Source organism: Gorilla gorilla, chromosome 16 (assembly GCF_029281585.2).
Source record: "Gorilla gorilla gorilla isolate KB3781 chromosome 16, NHGRI_mGorGor1-v2.1_pri, whole genome shotgun sequence".
Classification (NCBI taxonomy): domain Eukaryota; kingdom Metazoa; phylum Chordata; class Mammalia; order Primates; family Hominidae; genus Gorilla; species Gorilla gorilla.
This window is the reverse complement of record NC_073240.2, coordinates 75,825,175-75,849,361: the sequence shown is the minus strand read 5'-3', so window position 1 is coordinate 75,849,361 and position 24,187 is coordinate 75,825,175. Positions and strand designations below refer to the sequence as shown.

The following is a 24,187-nucleotide window of genomic DNA, read 5'->3' as shown; positions in this document are numbered from 1 at the left end:
TGGGAGGCCAAGGTGAGAGGATCACCTGAGGTCAGGAGTTCAAGACCAGCCTGGCCAACATGGCGAAACACCGTCTCTACCAAAAATACAAAAATTAGACGGGCATGGTGGCGAGCACCTGTAGTCCCAGCTACTCGGGAGGCTGACGCAGGAGAATCACTTGAACCTGGCAGGCGGAGGTTGCAGTAAGCCAAGATCACACCACTGCACTCCAGCCTGAGTGACGGAGCGAAACTCCACCTCAAAAAATAATAATAAAATAAAATAAATTTTAAAAATATATTAGGGATAAAAACTTATCTCACAAGGTTGTTATGAGGCATAAATGGGATAATAGTTTGTGGCATGTAGTGGCACATTGTAAATTATAGTCATAATTGTATTTTAAAAAGAAAAAAACACTTCAGCAGCCAATCTAAGTGACTGTAGGCAAAGTGGAGGGATTCTGACAGCAGGGAGACCAGCTGGGATTCAAGCAATATAGCCCAGTGCTTTCTTACTTGCTTTTCTTACTTTTCTTACTTTCTTACCCTGACCTCATCTTAAGCTTCCAGCCTTGGAGATTTGATGAACACTAATTGAACTGCAGAGAGGTCAAAGGTTTCCCCGTTGCCCTTTGGCCAGTGTAGGGGCAGAAAGGGGTGATCCTTTTCCTCACCATCATAAGGGTCATGGCTGACACTCCCATAACAAAAGACAGGTTAAAAAGAAAAAACCATAACAAGTTTACTTGATCATAGTTTTATGTGACATGGGAGGCTTCAGATTGAAGACCCATAGATACAAGGAAACTCGTCCTTTATGCTTAGGTTCAATAAAGCATATGTAGAATTGTGATTGGACAAAAAGGGTCCAAGCTAATGGAAATGGATTGAGTGGGAAAACCCAGCAAAGCCTGTCCGTTCAAATCCTTCTGGCCTCTCTTTTGTAGCATTTCTTCCTCCCTGTTCTCCCTACTACTGGAACGAGTGTCTTAATTTCTTTTCTTTTCTTTCTTTTTCTTTTTTTTTTGGGGGGGAGATAGAGTTTCACTCTTGTTGCCCAAGTTGGAGTGCAGTGGCAAGATCTCGGCTCACTGCAACCTCCACCTCCCAGGTTCAAGCAATTCTATTGTTGCAGCTTCCTGAGTAGCTGGGATTACAGGCATGCACCACCATGCCCCGCTAATTTTGTATTTTCAGTAGAGACGGGGTTTCTTCACATTGGTCAAGCTGGTCTCAAACTCCAGACCTCAGGTGATCCCCCCACCTCAGCCTCCCAAATTGCTGGGATTATAGGCATGAGCCATCGCGCCCAGCCTTAACTTCTTTTTTTCTTTTTTTGAGACGGAGTCGCGCTCTGTCACCCAGGCTGGAGTACAGTTGTGCGATCTCGGCTCACTGCAACCTCCACCTCGCGGGTCCAAGTGATTCTCCTGCCTCAGCCTCCAGAGTAGCGTGCGCCACCACACCCAGCTAATTTTTGTATTTTTCGTAGCGACGGGGTTTCACCATGTTGGCCAGGATGGTCTCGAACTCCTGACCTCAGGTGATCTTCCCGCCTCAGCCTCCCAAAGTGCTGGGATTACAGGCATGAGCCACCATACCTGGCCATGTTTCCTTTTCTCCTTTTTTTTAATTTTTTTTATTTTTGAGACGGAGTCTAGCTCTGTCACCCAGGCTGGAGGGCAGTGGTGTGATCTCGCTTCACCACAACCTCCACCTCCTGGGTTCAAGTGATTTCTGGCTAATGTTAGTAATTTTAATAGAGATGGGGTTTCACCATGTTGGCCAGGCTGGTCTCAAACTCCTGACCTCAAGTGATCTCCTGGCCTTGGCGGCTCAAAGTGCTAGGATTACAGGCGTGAACCACCGGGCTCGGTCTTAATTTCTTTATGGCCAGCTGTTACATAGAAAGGCAAAGAGAAAGGTTAGAGCAATATTTTTAGGCTTTATGGCTGGCTTTGGGGCAAAGGGGTTCTACTTTCTAGACCCCCTCTTGGGGAGGAGGGATTCTAGTTTCTGTGGCATGCCTGGAGGGAGAGTAAGGGGCAAGAGACAAGAGGGCAGAAGGTCAGAGAGAAACTGCTTCATAGGCCTTCACTTTGTGGTATTGTTTTCTAAGCCCCAACACTAGGTTGGTGGGAAACGGTGAGGGCAGGTGCTTTGAAAACATTTCAAAAATCCTTTTCCCCGCCAGGTTCCTACCCACTGAAGCCACACTGCTAGGGAGGAAAAAGAGGAGGGCAGATGCTGAGGCCCTGGAGAGTCGGCCTGAAGTGAGGAAGTGGCACATGAATGGCCACCTTTTCTTTCCTCAGTGTGCCCAGGGATAGAGAATGGGAGACAGCAAGACAGAATACAATGTCTCATTAACTCTGGGCAGCATCCAGATACTTCAGGCCTGGGAGAGGTGTCCTTGACTGCCCAGGGGCTCAAAGTTAGGATGTAGCTAGTGAGATCAGATGCAACAACCGCGGAACTTGATCAACCCTATTTCAGAGCCATCGTGGATTCAGGAGCCCTCCTGTAGGAGATGGGAAACATTCAGGTGAGAGTCCTCAGAACTGGGGATGTGGCGAAAAGATCCTTGACTGCCAGCAGCAACCTAATTTCTGAGCCTCTTTCCTAATCTGTGAAATGAAGTAGTTGAACTCATTTTTTATGCAAGCTGGTTTGTGATATAAGAATATGTACTAATAAAATCCCTTACGCATAGGCCTTGTTTTTTTTTTTTTTTTTTTGAGATGGAGTTTTGATCTTGTTGCCCAGGCTGGAGTGCAATGGTGCTATCTCAACTCACTGCAACCTCTGCCTCCTGGGTTCCAGCAATTCTCCTGCCTCAGCCTCCCAAATAGCTGGGATTACAGGCATGCGCCACCACACCTGGCTAATTTTGCATTTTTAGTAGTGACAGGGGTTTCTCCATGTTGGTCAGGCTGGTCTCGAACTCCCGACCTCAGGTGATCCGCCCGCCTTGGGCTCCCAAAGTGCTAGGATTACAGGCGTGAGCAACCGCGTCCAGCGGCATTCTTTCCCCCATTCGCTGTTTTATTTTATGCCACAATGAGAAGGCGGGGCTAAGCAAAGTAGGTTTTTGTTTTGTTTGGTTTTTTTGAGACGGAGTTTCGCTCTTGTTGCCCAGGCTGGAGTGCAATGGCACCATCTCGGCTCACCGCAACCTCCTCCTCCTGGGTTCAAGCGATTCTCCTGCCTCAGCCTCCCGAGTAGCTGGGATTGCGGGCATGCGTTGCGCCACCACGCCTGGCTAATTTTGTATTTTTAGTAGAGACGGGGGTTCCTCCATGTTGCCCAGGCTGGTCTTGAACTCCCGACCGCAGGTGATCCGCCCGCCTCGGCCTCCCAAAAGTGCTGGGATTACAGGCGTGAGCCACAGCGCCCGGGCGCAAAGTACGTATTTTTTATTATAGTTTGTTGTTATTGCTGTCATTCCTATTTTGAGGTGATTAAGTGCCTTCCTGGGCCTGACTCGAACAAGATCACGGTCGGTTGCTCCTCCCTCGCCTCCATTCCTACTTACAGGATAGCAGCTGCACGTCACCTGACCAGAGACAGGGCGGGACGCGAGGCTAACAGTTTGTCCTCAGCGCGCCGCCGTAGCCCCCGCCGCCGGCCGTGCGGTGGCCCCTCCCGCCCACGCGCCAGAGTCGCAGTGGGCGGGCCTACGTGCTCCGCCCGCTGTGAGCCTGTCCGGCCCCCTCCCGCTCCGGAGCAACCCGCGAGCTTACACCGGCTTCTCTCTGTCCTCAGCCTGCGCGCCGCCATCGCCGTCATGCTGGGCGCCGCTCTCCGCCGCTGCGCTGTGGCCGCAACCACCCGGGCCGGCCCTCGAGGCCTCCTGCACTCCGCCCGGACCCCCGGCCCCGCCGCGGGTAAGGCCCCTGCTTGCCACTGCCCGCGCCCTCGTGTCCTTGCGGTGACCTGGGTCCCCGCCGCCACTCCGGGGCGGGCTCTCCCCGGCCTAGCCCTTGCCCTACCCTGGTTACTGAACCCGGTGACCGCGGGCCGCCCTGCCCGCCGCCTCGAATAGTGGAGGACCTGAAAGCGCGCCCCCGGGGCCTCCCCCCGCGCAACTTCCTGGCTGTGCCACCGCGGACAGGTCAGATGTGGACCTGCTGTGGGCGCCGAGGAGGGGACGCAGCGCTCCCCTTCGGTTCCCGGGCCATGACCCTGCCCCGGCGCCGACCCTGCGGCCACCTGACCGAGAGTGGCCTCCGCCGGCCTGCAGCGCCTCGGCGAAGGTGACATTGAGCCTCCGGGCACGCCGCTTGGGGTCCGATGACACAATATGCTTCCGTATGGGACACACGATTATACTTTTCAATCAGGCATTTCTCGGTTAGCGATTAGTGTGTCACCTTCACAGCCTTTTCCGTCATTTTTAGGGTCTGCTGTGCCACGTTCTAATTCTTCCACGTTTAAAACAGATGGAGGTGTGTGGTTGTTTCCTGATCTCCGGAAGATAGCCAGAGTTTTGATAGGGCTTATGATAAAAATATCACTCTTTTGAAAATTGAATGTCACAGACACAGGAATACTGGGTTTTACAAGCATAGGAACGCTTCGTGTTTTTTCCCCTTTGTAATAGAAGCCTGATTGCTGGAGTGTGAGACGTGCTTCTGATTTTTGTCTATTTTCCTTCCCTTTATATGTGTGCTGGGAGGTTTTGAGTCCACCACCATAGAATAATTACAGTAATTGCACTTCGATCTTGGTCCGTGATGATTATATAAGCTACATTTTGAAATTTAGCTTCTATGCATGCATATTATATTTTATTTTTGAACCTGCATCACTGGCAACTATGCATGCGTATTTAAACATAAGAACTCAGAAACTCGTTTCAGGGTATGCTGAAGTTAAAAATTAAAAAAAGAACTCAGCCGGGCGGGGTGGCTCATGCCTGTAATCCCAGCACTTTGGTAGGCCGAGGCGGGCGGATCACCTGAGGTCAGGAGTTCAAGACCAGCCTGGCCAACATGGTGAAACCCTGTCTGTACTAAAAATACAAAAAATTTAGCTGGGTGTGGTGGTGGGCGCCTGTAATCCCAGCTACTCGGGAGGCTGAAGCAGAAGAATCGCTTGAACCTGAGAGGCGGAGGTTGCAGTGAGCCGAGATCGCGCCATTGCACTCCAGCCTGGCCGACAGAGCAAGACTCCGTCTCAAAAAAAAAAAAAAAAAAAAGAACTCAGAAACTCAAAACTAATAAGGTTGTTGCCTTGACTACGTGTTTTAACACTTCAGAACCTAAAGAATATGTTTTGCTTCATTCATTTTAGACTTTTATCATTTGTCGTAGAACCATAAGGCTGGAGGGTACTTTATTTTTGTTTATTTATTTATTTTTAAATTAGAGACGGAGTGTCCCTATGTTGCCCAGGCTGGGCTTGAACTCCTGGGCTCAGGTGATCCTCCCACCTCAGCCTCCCAAAGTTTGGGATTATAGGCATGAGCCACTGCAGCCAACCTAGAGTGTACTTTAGAGATCGTGGAAGCCATTTCATTTTATAGAAAAGGAAACCAAAGTCCATCTTGGGAAACTGACTCCTTGTTTTTTTTTTGTTTTGTTTTTTGTTTTTTTGTTTTTTTTTGTTTTGTTTTTTGTTTTTTTGGTTTTTTTTTCTTGAGACAGAGTTTCGTTCTTGTTGCCCAGGCTGGGGTTCAATAGCATGGTCTTGGCTCAAGCGATTCTCCTGCCTCAGCCTCCGGAGTAGCTGGGGTTACAGGCACCTGCCACCACGCCCGGCTACTTTTTGTGTTTTTAGTAGAGACGGGGTTTCACCATGTTGGCCATGCTGGTTTCGAGCTCGTGAGGTCAGGTGATCCGTCCTCAGCCTCCCAAAGTGCTGGGATTACAGACGTGAGACACCACACCTGGCCGAAACTGACTCCTTTTTAATGGTGGAACCATTTTTGTTTCTTATAGTTATGTTTGGGCCATCCTGATGTTTGTTTAGATTTTGTGTTTTGCTAAAGTAACAGTACAATTTACATTTTTCAGCCGGACACGGTGGCTCACGCCTGTAATCCCAGCACTTTGGGAGGTTGTGGCGGGTAGATTACCTGAGATCAGAAGTTCCAGACCAGCCTGAACATGGCGAAACCCAGTATCTACTAAAAATACAAAAATTAGCCGGGTGTGGTGGCACGCACACGTGGTCCCAGCTTCTTGGGAGGCTGAGGCATTAGAATTGCTTGAACCCGGGAGGCAGAGGTTTGCAGTGAGCCGAGATCATGCCATTTCAAAAAAAAATTTTTTTTTTAATTTTTTTTTTTTTTTTTTTTTGGTGATAGTCTCACTGTGTTGCCTAGGCTGGAGTGCAGTGGCACCATCACAGCTCACTGCAGCCTTGACCTCCTGGGACTCAACTGATCCTCCTGCCTCCGCCTTCCAAGTAGCTGGGACCACAAGGGTGCGCCACCAGTTTTATTTTCCGTAGAAACAAGCTGGTCTGGGGACTCCTGGGCTCAGGAGTGCCTCCCTCCTCCCACCTTCCAAAGTGCTGGGATTACAGGTGTGAGCCACCATGCCCAGCCAAATTTTTCTTTTTCTTCTTCTGATGTTTTGGTTTTGTTTTGTTTTTGTTTTTGAGACAGGGTCTCGCTCTGTCATGCAGGCTGCAGTGCAGTTGGCACAGCTCACTGCAGCCTTAACCTCCTGGGCTCAAGCCATCCTTCCACCTCAGCCTCCCAAAGTGCTGGGATTACAAGTGAGAGCCACTGCACCCAGCCTCAGTAACTCGTTAATGTGCCCTCATTCCTGCAGTTACCACCACCAAAGTGTTCATTCTTTGGGCCTGTCAGGGTTGATTATTTATTAAATGGAAAACTATCCTATTTAACTAAATTTAAACCCAAAGGATCAATGAGCCCTTTTATTTTTCTATATATGTTAGCCTTTTTTGTTTTTAAATGGAGTGCTTAACTGAATGCCAAAAAGCAGTGTTAGAAATAGCTTTTTAGGATGAAGCCCTAAAAATGTCCTCATTTTTCACAGCTGCTTCTTTTTTCTTACTTTGGGACTTTCAGGTTACGTAAAAGCTCTGAGTAATTGTTTTCCAAAATAATTTGCCTTTCAAGCTTCAATACTAGGTGGAGATCCTGTTCTTAAGTGGGGTGGGTGTGTGGGGCCGAGAATGCTAGTATAGTTTACCTAAAAAAAGTTAAGCATGTGGGCGATGTGTCCATAGCTAATAGAATAGATCCTGCTTTACCCATTATTGGATTTAACAATATAATTTAAATCATGGCCGGGCGTGGTGGCTCACGCCTGTAATCCCAGCACTTTGGTAGGCTGAGGCGGGCGGATCACAATGTCAGGAGATCGAGACCATCCTGGCTAACACGGTGAAACCCCGTCTCTACTAAAAATACAAAAAAATTAGCCGGGCGTGGTGGCGAGTGCCTGTAGTCCCAGCTGCTGGGGAGGCTGAGATAGGAGAATGGCGTGAACCTGGGAGGCGGAGCTTGCAGTGAGCTGAGATTGCGCCACTGCACTCCCGCCTGGGCGACAGAGTGAGACTCCATCTCAAAAAAAAAAAAAAAATTTTTAAATCACGTGGGGAGAGTCTGTTTTAGCCCTTCAGAAAGGGATGTATGGGTTTTTAAATTTTTATTTATTTTAATTTGTTTGATATAGAGTATTGCTCTATCACCTAGGCTAGAGTGCAGTGGCGCAGTCATAGCTCACTGCAGCCTTGTTGCCCTGGGCTCAAGGGATCCTCCCGCCTCAGCCTCCTGAGTAGCTGGGACCACCAAACCCCGCTAATTTTTTAAGTTTTTTGTAGAGAATGGAGGTCTGTCTTTGTTGCCCAAGCTGGTCTCTCAGTCCTGGCGTCAAGCGATCCTGCCTTGGCCTCTCAAAGTTCTAGTTCTGTTTTATAAAAGACTTTTTGGAATACAACCAGTTTGTAATTTGGCTTCCAGAAGACATATGATCAAATCCTTGAAGGTGGTGATCTCCTTGACTTGGATTTGCTGTTGCTGGTCATCTTATTCACAGTTAGGAAACAAAGCCTAGCACTCATGTAGTCAAATCCATGCCCAGCAGTGAACAAAAGGAATTGCTTATCATGAAGCACTGTTGTGGATGGGACAGGTAATTACCTCTGGGGAAGGAGTACATAGACCTTTCATTGGGTAAATACTTAGGAGTGGAATTACTGTGTTATATGGTAGGTTTGTGTTTAACTTGATAAGAAACTGCTTAAACCGTCTTCCAAAGTGATTGTATCATTTTATACTTGCACTTTCAGTATTCAGTTAAGGCTAGCTTTAGTTTTTGAAGAGGTAGCTTATAATTTTTTTTCTTTTTTGAGACAGGGTCTCACTCTGTCGCCCAGGCTAGTGCCACTGCATCTGGCCCTAAGTTCTTGATAATAGTGCATTAGACGGTTGTTCTAATCTATGTTTTTACATAGATAGATAGATAGATAGATAGATAGATAGATAGATAGATAGATAGATAGATTTTTTTTTTTTTTTTTTTAGACAGAGTCTTGCTCTGTCGCCCAGGCTGGAATGCAGTGGCACGATCTTGGCTCACTGCAACCTCCCTGGGTTCAAGCTATTCTCCTCCTTCAGCATTCCAAGTAGCTGGGACTACAGGGGTGTGCCACCACGCCTGGCTAATTTTTTGTATTTTAGTAGAGACAGGGTTTCACCATGTTGGCCAGGCTGGTCTTGAACTCCTGGCCTCAAGTGATCTGCCTGCCTCAGCCTCCCAAAGTGCTGGGATTACAGGTGTGAGCCACCGCACCTGGCCTTGTTTTCTGATATATTAAATTTGAATATTAGTCTTGTAAGACTTATTAAATATCCATGTAGTTTTGATTAAATGTTCGTACTTACCAGATATATTTAGGTGTAGAGATCCATTTTTTTCTTGTTGTAGAAATTAAGGCTGGGCACCGTGGCTCATGCCTGTTATCCCAGCACTTTGGGAGGCTGAGGCAGGCAGATCATGAGGTCAAGAGTTCGAGACCAGCCTGACTAACATGGTGAAACTTTGTGTCTACTAAAGATACAAAAAATTAGCCTGACATGGTGGCGCATGCCTGTAATCCCAGCTACTTGGGAGGCTAAGGCAGGAGAATCACTTGAACCCGGGAGGTGGAGGTTGCAGTGAGCCGAAGTCGTGCCATTGCACTCCAGCCTGGGTGACAGGGTGAGACTCTGTCTCAAAAAAAAAAAAAAAGAAATTAAAACGTGTTCACTTCTAGTCCATTTATGTACATGTTCCACTTCATTCTGGGCTTGGATTATGTAGGTAATTTAGGTCTCTGGGAAGATCTTTTCTGCTTCGTTTTTTTGCTACTCTTCCTCCTGCCAGTTACTGCATTAAAGATATATAGGATATTACTAATGTTTAAATTTCAGAGTGTTCTTAGAACAACAATGTTGAGAGGTTTCTGGGTGAAGTTTTTAAAAATATATATATGTGTATGTTAAGGCTGGGCACGGTGGCTCACACCTGTAATTCTAGTATTTTGGGAGTGGTAGGATTGCTTGAGGCTAGGAGTTTAAGACCACCCTGGGCAACATATCAAGACCCCCATCTCTAAAAGTAAATAAATAAAAATATGTTAAGCCTTAAACAACTGGAAGTTACACCACACTTATCTAATACAGGTAGTAGGAAATGTGATTTGAGATAGGTTTCATTTCTTTAAGTTATGATTTCTATAAATAGACAACTAAGACGTTTTTAGATAAGGGTTAGTTTATAGCTACCATTTGTTTAATACTTACCAGTGCATAGTGTTAACCTACCTGTTTTCACATTTAATCTTCATAATCTGCTAAGGGGGGTAGTGTCCCCATTTTACAGATAAGGAAAATGAAACTTAAGTTAATTTTCCAGGGTCAAACAGAGAGAGCGAAGAGCCTAGAGGTATCTGAGTGCTAGGTTGTGCTGCATTCAATACCCAAAGATAAAATTTTCTGCCTCCGCCTATCCCCCTACCTGTTACAGAGACTGTTCAGAAGGAATTCAGATTTCCAAACTCAATTCAGTGTCCATTTGACAAGAAGAAAGAAAAAATGGGGCTGGGTGCAGTGGCTCGCGTCTGTAATCCCAGCACTTTGGGAGGCTGAGGTGGGCAGATCACTGGAGGTCAGGAGTTCGAGACCAGCCTGGGCAATGTGGTGAAATCCCATCTCTACTCAAAATACAAAACTTAGCCAAGCTTAGTGGCGCTCGCCTGTAGTCTCAGCTACTCAGAAGGCTGAGGCAGGAGAATCACTTGAATCCAGGAGGCAGAGGTTGCAGTGAGCTGAGATTGTTCTACTGCATTTCAGCCTGGGTGACAGAGTGAGACTCGATCTCAAAAAAAAAAAAAAAAAATGGAAATGCTTTTCATACAGTACTCTATGTAAACATCATTTCTTTTTTTCTTTGAGACAGAGTCTTGCTGTGTCGCCCAGGCTGGAGTACAATGGCATCATCTCACCTCACCTCAACCTCCGCCTCCTGGGTTCGAGTGATTCTCCTGCCTCAGTCTCTCGCGTAGCTGAGATTACAGGCGCCCGTCATCACGCCCAGCTAATGTTTGTATTTTTAGTAGAGACGGAGTTTCACAATGTTGATCAGGCTGGTCACAAACTCCTGAACTCAGGTGATCCACCAGTCTCAGCTTCCCAAAGTGCTGGAATTAACAGGTGTGAGCCACTGCGCCCAGCCCAAAATATTCCTAGTAAAACAGTATTATTTTGCATTAGGTGTAGATTAGAGTGTACATTCCCTTAGGGGATTTATCAGAATATTTTGGGAAAGGGCTGTAGTTTGATAAAGCAATTTGTATGTGTAATTTGTCAGGATGTGTAATTTATTTTGGAATATAATAACGAGATTTTTTTTTTTTTTTTTTTTTTTTTGAGACAGAGTCTCGCTCTGTTGCCCAGGCTGGAGTGCAGTGGCGTGATCTCTGCTCACTGCAAGCTCCACCTCCTGGGTTCACGCCATTCTCCTGCCTCAGCCTCCCAACTAGGTGGGACCACAGGCACCCGCCACCACACCCGGCTAATTTTTTGTATTTTTAGTAGAGACGGGGTTTCACTGTGTTAGCCAGGATGGTTGCAATATCCTGACCTCGTGATCCGCCCATCTCGGCCTCCCAAAGTGCTGGGATTACAGGCGTGAGCCACCAAGCCCGGCCCGAGATTTTTTTTTTTTCATGTGTCAATGAAGTATATAAGTTTATTTAAGAACTTGAATGGTGCCAGGGCTGGTGGCTCACACCTGTAATCCCAGCACTTTGGGAGGCAAGGGAGGAAGGAATGCTTGAGCCCAAAGAGTTTGAGGCTGCAGTGAGCTGTGATCGCACCACTACACTCCAGCCTAGGCAACAACAGAGCGAAGGCCTGTCTCAAAAAAAAGAACTTGAATGGACATTAGTATTGCTCTTAGTTTTTTTTTTTTGTTGTTGCTTTTTGTTTTTTTTTGTTGTTGTTGTTTATTGTCTTTTTTTTTTTTTTTTTTTTTTGAGGCGAAGTCTCACTCTGTCGCCAGGCTGGAGTGCAATGGCGCAATCTCGGCTCACTGCAACCTCTGCCTCCTGGGTTCAAGCAATTCCCCTGCTTCATCCTCCCGAGTTGCTGGGACTACAGGCACGCGCCACCACACCCAGCTAATTTTTATACTTTTAGTAGAGATGGGGTTTCACCATGTTGGCCAGGATGGCCTTGATCTCTTGACCTCTTGATCCGCCCGCCTCAGCCTCCCAAAGTGCTGGGATTACAGGCATGAGCCACTGCGCCCGGCCTAGTCTTAGTTTTTTAGTTTTTGTTTTTGTTTTTTTGTTTGTTTTTTGAGTCGGAGTCTTGCTCTGTCGCCCAGGCTGGAGTGCAGTGGTGTGATCTCAGCTCACTGCAACCTCCGCCGTCCAGGTTCACGCCATTCTCCTGCCTCAGCCTCCCGAGTAGCTGGGACTACAGCCGCCCGCCACCACACCTGGCTAATTTTTTGTATTTTTAATAGAGACGGGGTTTCACCGTGTTAGGCAGGATGGTCTTGATCTCCTGACCTCGTGATCCGCCTGCCTCGGCCTCCCAAAGTGCTGGGATTATAGGCGTGAGCCACTGCGCCCGGCCTATTCTTAGTTTTTAGAAGTGGGGTGTCGCTGTGTTGCCCAGGCTGGAATGCAATGGCTGTTTTATCAGGTTCTGTCATATTGTTAGCACCCTATGACCTTGAACTCCTGGGCTCGGGTAATCTTCCTGCCTCAGCCTCTGAGTAGCTGACACTACAGGTGTATGCCCCACTATGCCCACCTGGGACATTTTTACTTAGGAATTAATACTCTGGTTATGTGTAAAAATTCAAACAATATGGAAGTATATAAAGTAGTTTTTACGTCCCATGATAATCACTGTTAATTTAAAATCAGAGGGAACCACTGTTAATAATTTCAAGCGAGTATTATACATTAGGGAGAAAAGTATAAACATGCCTATGTAATACTTTTTGTTCTACTTGATTTTATTTGCTTAATTTAAAATATATCTTTCTGTATCAATGTATACGATGTATTTCATTTGACCTGTTGAGTATTTTTTCTGCCACAACATATATAGTCAACTCAAAATTTAATGCATTAAACAAGATATATCAAGTACTATTTGTGTACATTGAAGTTATGGTTCTTTCACATTGTAGCTATCCAGTCAGTTCGCTGCTATTCCCATGGGTCACAGGAGACAGATGAGGAGTTTGATGCTCGCTGGGTAACATACTTCAACAAGCCAGATATAGATGCCTGGGAATTGCGTAAAGGTAATTGGAACATAAACGTATTTGTCTATTTTGGTGTGTAAATATGAACTGCTTCTGCTCCTTTATTGAGAGCAACTGTTTCGAAAACATGCGTTGTTTAAACTGGTTACTTCATGCAACTTGCAGTTAGGAAAGTTTATGGCTACCTATAAAGCAGGATTTTAAGGCAGGCACTATTGACATTTTGGGCCAGATAATTCTTTGTTGTAGGGGACTGTCCTTTACGCTGTAGGGTGTTTAGCATCACCTTTGGCCTCTACCTGCTAGGAGCCAGTATGCACACATTCGTACCATGTGACAACCAAAAATGTTTCTAGGCATTACCCAGTGTCTCCTGAGGGATGAAGTCACCCTTAATTGAAAACCACTGCTATAGCAATAAGGCTAGATGAGCAAAAGGTAACAGTTTTGTACATTTCAAACAATTTACACAGGACGGGCGCGGTGGCTCACGCCTGTAATCCCAGCACTTTGGGAGGCCAAGGCGGGCGGATCACGAGGTCAGGAGATCAAGACCATCCTGGCTAACATGGTGAAACCCCGTCTCTACTAAAAATACAAAAAAATTAGCCAGACGTGGTGGCGGGCGCCTGTAGTCCCAGCTACTCGGGAGGCTGAGGCAGGAGAATGGCGTGAACCCGGGAGGCAGAGCTTGCAGTGATCCAAGATCGCGCCACTGCACTCCAGCCTGGGCAACAGAGTGAGACTCTGTCTCAGAAAAAAAAAAAAAAAAAAAAAAGAATTTACACAAAGCAGTCATTTAGTTCCCTTCCCCTTTGGGTGATGGTTTGGGTTTTTTGTTATTTTTGCATTGTTTTGCCCTGAATAAGTATCTAAGTAAGTTAGAACTTGTCTTTCCTAAATTTGCAGATGCACACTTAACATGAATAAATAGAATTAGGTGTAGGGTAATTTATCTCATACCAAAAATTAAATCTCAATGACTGCATCGTATTCACTGGTATCCTTTGTTTAAATATTTTAAAGTAATAAAAGCAAGAAACCTAAGTGCTTTAAACTTCTCTGCAGAAATGTAATGATTCCCTTTTGCTACAACCAGTAGAATTCTTACTGAACAATCTGGAGTAGAAGTAATAAAAAGAACAATTATGTATTCCCATTAAGAGAATCTTAAATTTTATGATGTGTCATTTTGTGCAGATCTGAAAGTAATCATGCCCAATCATTTTCTGGTTGAATGTTTATGAGTCTGTGTACTAATGTTTCTCTATAATATCTCCTAAATGTCCTCATTTAGGCTTCATTAACTCTATGCATTTCTCTGGCTGTTTTTAGGCTGTTTTCCAGTTGAATCTCTTTTATTTTGGTTTTTTTGTTTGTTTGTTTTGTTTTGTTTGAGATGGAGTTTCTCTCTTATTGCCCAGGCTAGAGTGCAATGGCGCGATCTCAGCTCACTGCAACCTCCACCACCTGGGTTCAAGTGATTCTCCTGCCTCAGCCTCGAGAGTAGCTGGGATTACAGGCATGTGCCACCACGCCTGGCTAATTTTGTATCTTTAATAGAGACAGGATTTCTCCATGTTGACCAGACTGGTCTTGAACTCCTGACCTCAGGTGATCCACCTGAGCCCAGCCTTGAATCTCTTTTAAAGCATCCAAAATGTGTTCATTGTACTAAGAGTTAAAGATAGGAGGGCCGGATGTGGTGGCTCATGCCTGTAATCCCAGCACTTTGGGAGGCCGAGGCGGGTGGATCACGAGGTCAGGAGTTCAAGACCAGCCAGGCCAAGATGCTGAAACCCCGTCTCTACTAAAAATACTAAAATTAGCCGGGCTTGGTGGCACCCGCCTGTAATCCCAGCTACTTGGTAGGCTGAGGCAGGAGAATCACTTGAACCCAGGTGGCAGAGGTTGCAGTAAGCTGAGGTGGCACCACTGTACTCCAGCCTGGGTGACAGAGCAAGACTCAATCTCCAAAAAAAAAGTTAGGAGTTGAAAATGACCCTCTTGTTCTCAAAGGGGAAAAAAAAACTCAGGATTTTTTCCTTCAATCTGCGTGCTGTTGCATAGTTCTTTCTTTCCACTGATTCACTAAGGGAGATCCACTGTGATCTTATTATCTAGAATTTGTTAAAGGTAGATTTCTCTCATTTTATAGGTAAGAGAATGGAGACCCAGACAGATAAGATCATACATCAGTGATTCAGTAAAAATATAAATAACTCATAGTTTAAGTGAGGCTCTTCAAGGTTGACATGGCCCTTCTTTTTAATTTTGCAGGGATAAACACACTTGTTACCTATGATATGGTTCCAGAGCCCAAAATCATTGATGCTGCTTTGCGGGCATGCAGACGGTTAAATGATTTTGCTAGTACAGTTCGTATCCTAGAGGCTGTTAAGGTCAGTGAAATAATAATGCTAAAATTATTCTGTAAATGAGTGGGCTATTGCTGAGGTATCAGAATATTCTGTATTTTTGAATTTGTTAAAATGCCTAAAATGAGTCCTTATATAACTAGAAGGAATGTACATTGCAGTTAAAATCTTTCTAGAGGCTACTTTGGCAGCATTTATTCAAGGCCTTACAAATTGTACATGATACACTTTTGTTCAGCAATTCCATTTAAGAATTTATCTTTTTTCTTTTTTCTCTGTTTTTTTTTTTTTTCTTTTTTTCTTTTTTAAGAATTTATCTTGGCCGTGTGTGGTGGCTCATGCCTGTAATCCCAGCACTTTGGGAGGCCAAGGCGGGTGGATCATGTGATGTCAGGAGTTTGAGACCAGCCTGGCCAACATGGTGAAACCCTGTCTCTACTAAAAATATAAAAATTAGGCCGGGCGCGGTGGCTCACGCCTGTAATCCCAGCTCTTTGGGAGGCCGAGGCGGGCGGATCACGAGGTCAGGAGATCGAAACCATCCTGGCTAACACGGTGAAACCCTGTCTCTACTAAAAATACAAAAAAATTAGTCGGGCGCGGTGGCAGGCGCCTGTAGTCCCAGCTACTCGGGAGGCTGAGGCGGGAGAATGGCGTGAACCCGGGAAGCAAAGCTTGCAGTGAGCCAAGATAGCGCCACTGCACTCCAGCCTGGGTGACAGAGCAAGACTCTGTCTCAAAAAAAAAAAAAAAAATTAGCTGGGCGTGGTGGCACATGCCTGTAATCCCAGCTACTCGGGAGGCCCAGGCAGGAGAATTGCTTGAACCCGGGAGGCGGAGGTAGCAGTGAGCTGAGGTCGCACCATTGCACTCCAGCCTGGGCAACAAGAGAGAAACTCCGTCTCTAAAAAAAAAAAAGAAAGGAATTTATCAAGGAAATAATAAAGGATATATAAAGATTTAACTACAAAGTGTATTCATCTTCTTGCTATTTGTCATATGAAATGTTAGGAATTCTTAAGAGGGAGCTTTCCAGAACTGGTTATACTACACAACTATTGATACTGTAGAAATGTGTTTGACTTTAAACATATTTGCGTCGGCTGGGCATGGTGGCTCACGCCTGTAATCCCAGCACTTTGGGAGACTGAGGCGGGTGGATCACCTGAGGTCAAGAGTTCGAGACCAGCCTGACCAACACGGAGAAACCCCATCTCTACTGAAAATAAAAAATTAGCCGGGCATGGGGGTGCATGCCTGTAATCCCAGCTAGTCGGGAGGCTGAGGCAGGAGAATTGCTTGAACCCGGGAGGCAGAGGTTACAGTGAGCCAAGATGGCACCATTGCACTCCAGCCTGGGCAACGAGAGAGAAACTCCCTCTCAAAAAAATATATATACATTATATGAAAACATAGGAGGATATATACTAATTTTCCTCCCTCTTATTTGGTCATAATTTCTGAGTTTATTTATTTTTTCGAGATAGAGTCTCACTCTGTCGCCCAAGCTGGAGTGCAATGGCGTGATCTCAGCTCACTGCAACCTCCGAGGTCTCCTGGGTTCAAGCGATTCTTCTGCCTCAGCCTCCCGAGTAGCTGGGATTACAGGCTAATTTTGTATTTTAAGAGACGGGGTTTCTCCATGTTGGTCAGGCTGATCTCAAACTCCTGACCTCAGTTGATCCGCCCGCCTCAGCCTCCCAAAGTGCTGGGATTACAGGCGTGAGCCACCACGCCCGGCCGGCACTTTCTTAGTTCTTTTGACTTCTTATTCGTTCCTAAGGAACCTTGTGACAGCACAGGTGTAACTATATATTACAGTGAAAAGTCTCCAGCCCTGGACATATGTATTCTCAAAGTACACCTCTTCATGAAAAGATACTGTGGTCTGTAAGAAAGAAACTTAAGGTCCGTTAACAGCGAAAGTGTGACATTACTTTATCTATAATGGGTAAGATAATTAAGGGTTCTGTAGGCTATCAATCCATTCAGCACTGGTAGTTAATTCAGTTAGGGTCTCAAATTGGAGGCAAATGAAAAAACTTTTCCCGTTAACTTAATTATTCGTGTTGCCTGCTGGGCATGTCTAATTGCCTTCACAAAATTCTGTCATCACTACCTTCTTTTCCAGTAATTCTAGACTTTAAGATGTTTTTTCTGGATTTAGTCCAATTGCAGTTATTCTCAAGGTATTTCAAAAGCCTACCTTGAACAGTACATATATAAGTTGCCCTCTTTATTTTTATTTAATTATTATTATTATTATTTTTTGAGATGGAGTCTCGCTCTGTCGCCTAGGCTGGAGTGTAGTGTCATGATCTCAGCTCACTGCAACCTCTGCCTCCCTGGTCCAAGCATTCCCGAGTAGCTGGGATTACAGGGGCGTGCCACCACACCCGGCAAATTTTTGTATTTTTAGTAGAGACGGGGTTTCACCATGTTGGTCAGGATGGTCTCGAACTCCTGACCTTGTGATCCACCCGCCTTGGCCTCCCAAAGTGCTGGAATTACAGGCATGAGCCACGGCACCCAGCAAGTTGCCCTATTTACTGAACAAATGTGTTCACTTAAAAGTAGATGACCTGTTTTGTTTTGTTTTGTTTTGTTTTTTTGAGATAGAATCTTGTTCTGTCACCCAGGCTGGAGTGCAGTGGTGTGATCTTGGCTCACTGCAACCTCCGCCTCCCGGGTTCAAGCAGATTCTCCTGCCTCAGCCTCCCGAGTAGTTGAGATTACAGGCATGTGCCACTACACCTGGCTGATTTTTGTATTTTTAGTAGAGGCGGGGTTTCACCATGTTGTCCAGGCTGGTCTGGAACTCCTGACCTCAAGTGATCTGCCTGCCTCGGCCTCCCAAAGTGCTGGGATTACAGGTGTGAGCCACCGTGCCCAGCTGATCACCTGTATTATTCTGTCCTACTTGCCTCTGCATAAGTAATTAAAGGCATTTTTAAGTTCATTTCATGAATTAATAGACATGGCTTTTGAGAGAGTTAAATGTGAATATTCTCTTTGCCATCAGGACAAAGCAGGACCTCATAAGGAAATCTACCCCTATGTCATCCAGGAACTTAGACCAACTTTAAATGAACTGGGAATCTCCACTCCGGAGGAACTGGGCCTTGACAAAGTGTAAACCCCATGGGTAAGCGACAAACCACTGAAGAAGGCAGGAAAACAATCCAGAGAGGTGTGGGTGGATGACATTTCAGTGTGCTATAGTAAGACCTTTCAGTGTTCTTGTTAGAGGTAATGGCCATGAGCATGAAGAGATTTTGAGAATGCCAGTAATGGTAAATTTAAGAACTGAAATGATTTCTAGTTGTTATCATTATTTTCTTTCTTTCTTTCTTTTCTTTCTTTCGTCTTTTTTTTTTTTGAGATGGGGTCTTATTCTGTTGCCCAGGCTGGAGTGCAGTGGTGCAATCTAGGCTCACTGCAGCCTCCGCATCCCGGATTCAAGCCTCAGCCTCCCAAGTAGCTGGGACTACAGGCCACATGCCACCACAACTGGCTAATTTTTGTATTTTTAGTAAAGACGGGGTTTCATCATGTCGGCCAGGCTGGTCTCAAACCCCTGACCTCATGATCCGCCTGCCTTGGCCTCCCAAAGTGCTGGGATTACAGGCTTGAGCCACCGCGCCCGGCATCATTATTTTCTTACTGGTATAAAGACAAATAAAAGCCACCTTAATTAAAGGAAAATCTTTATACAATATTCTAGGCATAAACAGTAGCATAGATGATAATATAGTGAGTCTGTGTACACATATCCAGATTTTCAGATACTTTTATTGTTGCCACATTTGCTTTGGTGTGTTTAAAGTATTTCTATTTGTGCTGGGCACAGTGGCTCACACCTGTAATCCCAACATTTTGGGAGGCCTAGGCGGGTGGATCACAAGGTCAGGAGTTCGAGACCAGCATGGTGAAACCTTGTCTCTACTAAAAATACAAAAATTAGCTGGGTGTGGTGGCATGTGCCTGTAGTCCCAGCTACTCAGGAGGCCGAGGCGGGAGAATCACTTGAACCCAGGAGGCAGAGGTTGCAGTGAGCCTAGACTGTGTCACTGTACTCCAGCCTGGGTGACAGAGTGAGACTGTCTCAAAAAAAAAAAAAAAAAAAGACTCAGAACTTGGCTGGCAGCAATGGCTCATGCCTGTAAGCTCAGCACTTTGGGAGGCTAAGGTGGGAGGATTGCTTGAGTTCAGGAGTTTGAGACTGGCCTGAGCAACATAGTGAGACCCTGTCTCCTTCAGTTAATTAAATACTTACATACATAGAAAGAAAAATATTCAGAATTCAAGGAATTTTTATATTCAGTCTTCCTGTTGAGAAACTGAACAGAAAATGCTGAAAACTTTGTAATCTACTTTTAAGATTTTTTTTTTTTTTTGAGACGGAGTCTCACTCTGTCACCTAGGCTGGAGTGCAATGGCATGATCTCGGCTCACTGAACCTCCGCCTCCCGGGTTCAAGCCGATTCTTGTACCTCAGCCTCCTAAGTAGCTGAGATTACAGGCATGCACCACCATGCCCGGCTAATTTTTGTATTTTTAGTAGAGACGGGGTTTCACCATGTTGGCCAGGCTCATCTTGAACTCCTGACTTCAGGTGATCCACCCGCCTCAGCCTCCCAAAGTGCTGGGATTACAGGCATGAGCCACCATGCCCAGGTGGGATCTCGTTTTAAAGCTTGCTTTAACGGAGTGGTCTTTTTGTTTGTTTTTGTTTAATTTATTTATTTTTAATTTTGTTATAGAGACAGGGTCTCACTATGTTGCCCAGGCTGTTCTTGAACTCCTGGGCTCAAGTGATCCTTCCACCTTGGTCTTCCAAATTATTTGGGTTTCAGGTGTGAGCCAAAAGCAATAGTCTTTTCATTTTATCTTTGTCCACCCCCTCACCAGCACAGCCTCCCTGAAGTAGCTCATCTTTATAATATATGCAATGGTTTTGACTTCTGTGAGTACTTAAAGAAAACTAGTTGTTCAGAATGGAAATTTTCCTAGTTATACTTTTGAAGCTCTTGTTTGTTTGTTTTTTGTTGTTGTTTTGAGACGGAGTCTCACTCTGTCGCCCAGGCTGGAGTACAGTGGCACGACCTCTGCTCACTGTAACCTCTGCCTGTCGAGTTCAAACAATTCTCATGCCTCAGCCTCCCTAGTAGCTGGGATTACAAGTGCCCACCACCATGCCCGATTCATTTTTGTATTTTTAGTAGAGACCGGGTTTCGCCATGTTGGCCAGGCTGGTCTCGAACTCCTGACGTCAGGTGATCCACCCACCTCAGCCTCCCAAAGTGCTGGGATTACAGGTGTGAGCCACCGCGTCTGGCCCTGTGATTGATATTCTTTTTCTTTTTCTTTTTTCTTTTTTTTTTTTTGAGACGGAGTCTGGCTCTGTCACCCAGGCTGGAGTGCAGTGGCATGATCTCGGCTCACTGCAAGCTCCGTTTTCCAGGTTCACGCCATTCTTCTGCCTCAGCCTCCCGAGTAGCTGGGACTACAGGCACCCGCCACCATGCCCGGCTAATTTTTTGTATTTTTAGTAGAGACGGGGTTTCACCGTGTTAGCCAGGATGGTCTCAATCTCTTGACTTCACGATCTGCCTGCCTCGGCCTCCCAAAGTGCTGGGATTACAGGCGTGAGCCACCGCGCCCAGCCCTGTGGTTCATATTCTATAATGAACTCCTAAAAGATCGTTTTAGTTTTCATTTTATCAAGTATTATTCCAAGGGGTCCAGAAGATCTTTTTTATGTAGGATATATTCTAGCTATACTAACTTTTTTTCTTTTTCTTTTTCTTTCTTTTTTTTGTTTGGAGACAGTCTTGCTCTGTCAACCATGCTGGAGTGCAATGAAGCGATCTCGGCCCACTCCAACCTCCGCCTCCTGGTTGAAGAGATTCTCGTGCCTTAGCCTCCCGAGTAGCTGGGACTGCAGGCGTGGGCCACCACACCAGGCTAATTTTTTGTATTTTAGTGGAGACAGGGTTTCACCGTGTTGCCCAGGGTGGTCTCGAACTTCTATGCTTAGGCAATCCATTTGCCTCGGCTTCCCAAAGGGCTAGCGTTACAGGCATGAGCCACCGTGTCTGGCCCAAAAAAAATTTTTTTTGTTAAATGGCAGCTACTGGACACTTTTCTGATTGGGAAGGAAGTACCAGTGTATAAACAACAAAAAAGCCACAAAGCTAATCGCTTGTGGGTTGACAGTAGGCAGGATTAAGTAAGAGCAGTAAAGGGTACAGAGAGACAGTGATTTCCCTGGTTGTAGCACTAAGGGTTATTTTTAAAAGATTTCTACTTTTTTATTCTTTCCCGGCTAATTCTTTGTGTTTTCTCTTACAGATGGTCTTCCCCAAGGATTTATTGACATTGCTACTTGAGTGTGAACAGTTACCTGGAAATACTGATGATAACATATTACCTTATTTGAACAAGTTTTCCTTTATTGAGTACCAAGCCATGTAATGGTAACTTGGACTTTAATAAAAGGGAAATGAGTTTGAACTGAAATTAGGTATTTGTTTCATGTGTTTGCATTAATAAGCAGAAAATTAAGTGCTGTATTGGTTTCATGGTTTTGCTGCCCTCTTACATGCTGAGAGAACTGTGTTAATTCTCTGGAAACCATCTGACATGAAAACCAGCTTCATTAATATGTTTGGGTGCCCTAGCTTGTAAATTAGCTGAAGGCTAGAAGTCATTTATATAGAATTTTCTTGTTGACACCCTAGGCTTAGGGGACTGGTTGTCTGTGGGGATAGATCAAATTGTGTACCTTTCCAAAACAGGTTTGAATGATGTTTAAAAGTGGTCACTGAGATAATCTTGAGGATGTGCTATGCAGTAGCCAAGCCTTCTTACGGTGTGTTCCTCTCTTAGTGCCCCTTTCCTTTCCTACCTGTTCTTCCCTTGCAGTGGTGTATTAGCCTTGGACATTAAAACATTTGCTTTGTAAATTTGGAGGCATTCTGATTAAACAGCTGAGTAAAACAAATCCTGCTTGTGTTAGAAGCTCCATAATACTAGAACCAGCTGCTGGATAAAGAGGTTCTAGATCTGGGTGACTTCTAGTATAGCCAGTCCAGACTGCAGTATCAGGGAAATCGAATTAATATTAGCTTGAAATTTAGATGTCTTCTCTCCTAGAGCCATCTAAGGGATTGTTATTAAAATCAGTTTTGGTGAAGTTCTAATACTAGTGAGACCTTTTATAAAGGCTGATCCCCTACCAGAAAACCCCCTGCCCAGTTTTTAGGAAGTAGAAATGTGAAACTAAAATGGCACATATTTTTAATGTATAGTTGGTAGGCCATGGTTCTTAGGTTTGATCCCATTGTGGGCCAGCGCTTTCCTCCTCACTGCCATAAAAATGGTCTCGTTCCTCATGTCATGGGAGGAGCAGAGGAAGGAACATAGGGTCACAGTTATCTATGAGGGTGAGATAAATGCTGTGATGGTCTTCATGCTACAAAAATGTGTCAAACACCTACTGTCTAACAAACATGCCAGGCACTGAAGGTAAAGCAGTGAACAGGAGAGACAGTGAATATTGGAACCTGGAGACACTGGAGGTAGGGATAAAAGTTAGGCACAGTGTGGTTATAACTTAATGGGGATTTTGAATTAGGGTAGTAGCCATAGGAATGGAAAGGGATGAATTTTGAGAATCACATTATTGAGGTGTAGTTAATAAGTAATTCGATGAGGGGAAATGAGAACTCTGGGAAGGCCATTTTTGAGATTCGAGTGGTGATGCCATTCATACAGGAGTCAGCAAAAGGAGGACCTTGGTGCAGAGTGGAGAAATTGCTACATTTGATTCTGGATCTGTTAAATTTCAGGCATCCGTGGGCTAGTTACGACAAGAGCTCTGAAAAGAGACTGAGACTAGAGAAAAGAATTTAAGGTTTGAAACAGCAAAAAGTAAGACTTCCAAGGAGGCTGTTTGGAGGCAGATGTGAACTACGTTGAAGGCCGAAATTGTGGAAGCAGGTACATTTAGAGGGAAAGAAGAGAGCAACTTTAGTAAGGTATAACTTACATGCAGCCAAGTGTGCAAATCTTAAAGTATGTAGCTTGAGCTTTTACATGTGTATACCTGTGAAATGCTGAATGGAGGACTTTTAAGAGCCATTTTTATCAGGATTAAATGACACTAAGTGAAGCTAGTAAGCATATACAGATGCTCAGCAAAATTTTTTTTTTTTTTTTTAAGACAGAGTCTCACTCTGTTGCCCAGGTTGGAGAGCAATGGCACAATTTCGGCTCACTACAACCTCCCCTCCCGGGTTCAAGCGATTCTTGTGCCTCAGTCTCCCAAGTAGCTGGGATTACAGGCATGCACCACCATGCCCTGCTAATTTTTGTAATTTTAGTAGAGATGGGGTTTCACCATGTTGGCCAGGCTGGTCTCGAACTCCTGACCTCTCAGTTGATCTGCGTGCCTCAGCCTCCCAAAGTGTTGGGATTACAGGCGTGAGCCACCGCTCCCAGCCAGATGCTCAAGAAATTTTAATTTCTTGGCCATGTTTTTGTGGGCGGTTGAGGCCAAATTGCAGGAGGCGAAGGAGTGATCTTAGGCAATGAGAGTGATTTGAAAGATGGTGAGGGTTGAGGCATTGGCTTTTCATTTACAAGCAGAAGATTTATTTGTAGCTGGATAGAACTAGTAGATGGAAAGTGATTCTTGTTGCCTTTGCTTTTTTTTTTTTTTTTTTAAATGTGTTTTTGTTTTGTTTTGAGACTGTCTTGCTCTGACACAGGCTGGAGTGCAGTGATGTGATCATGGCTCACTGTAGCCTCGACTTCCCGGGCTCCAACAATCCTTCCATTTCAGCCTCCAGAGTAGCTGGGACCACGGGCGTGCACCTCCACACATGGCTAATTTTTGTGGTTTTGGTCTCATGTTGCCCAGGCTGGTGTCAAATTCCTGAGTTCAAGCTCTCTGCCTGTCTTGGCTTCCCAGAGTGCTAGGATTACAGGCGTGAGCCACTACAGCCGGCCTCCTTTGTATCTTAGGTAAGGTTGAGATTTCAACATTTTATTTTATCTGATTCACTCATGT

At 45.2% G+C, this 24,187-nt stretch overlaps 1 protein-coding gene across 2 annotated transcripts; it reads left to right on the top strand.

The window, feature by feature from the left end:
* The first annotated feature begins 3,103 nt into the window (after positions 1-3,103).
* On the top strand, positions 3,104-21,633 carry COX5A (cytochrome c oxidase subunit 5A). 2 transcript variants are annotated; one of them, XM_019010260.4, is made up of 5 exons: positions 3,104-3,871; positions 12,656-12,772; positions 15,014-15,135; positions 18,134-18,256; positions 21,466-21,633. In XM_019010260.4, the coding sequence occupies exons 1-4, from the start codon at positions 3,772-3,774 to the stop codon at positions 18,245-18,247; spliced, it is 453 nt and encodes a 150-aa protein (XP_018865805.1). In that variant the 5' UTR covers positions 3,104-3,771; the 3' UTR covers positions 18,248-18,256; positions 21,466-21,633.
* Positions 21,634-24,187: the final 2,554 nt, after the last annotated feature.

What these genes read in the sequence shown, in the direction of transcription:
- COX5A (XM_019010260.4), top strand. Translation starts at nt 3,772, where the DNA reads ATGCTGGGCGCCGCTCTCCGCCGCTGCGCTGTGGCCGCAACCACCCGG. An exon ending in GACCCCCGGCCCCGCCGCGG is followed by an intron (nt 3,872 to 12,655) that starts GTAAGGCCCCTG and finishes TTCACATTGTAG; the next exon opens with CTATCCAGTCAGTTCGCTGC. An exon ending in GTATCCTAGAGGCTGTTAAG is followed by an intron (nt 15,136 to 18,133) that starts GTCAGTGAAATA and finishes CTTTGCCATCAG; the next exon opens with GACAAAGCAGGACCTCATAA.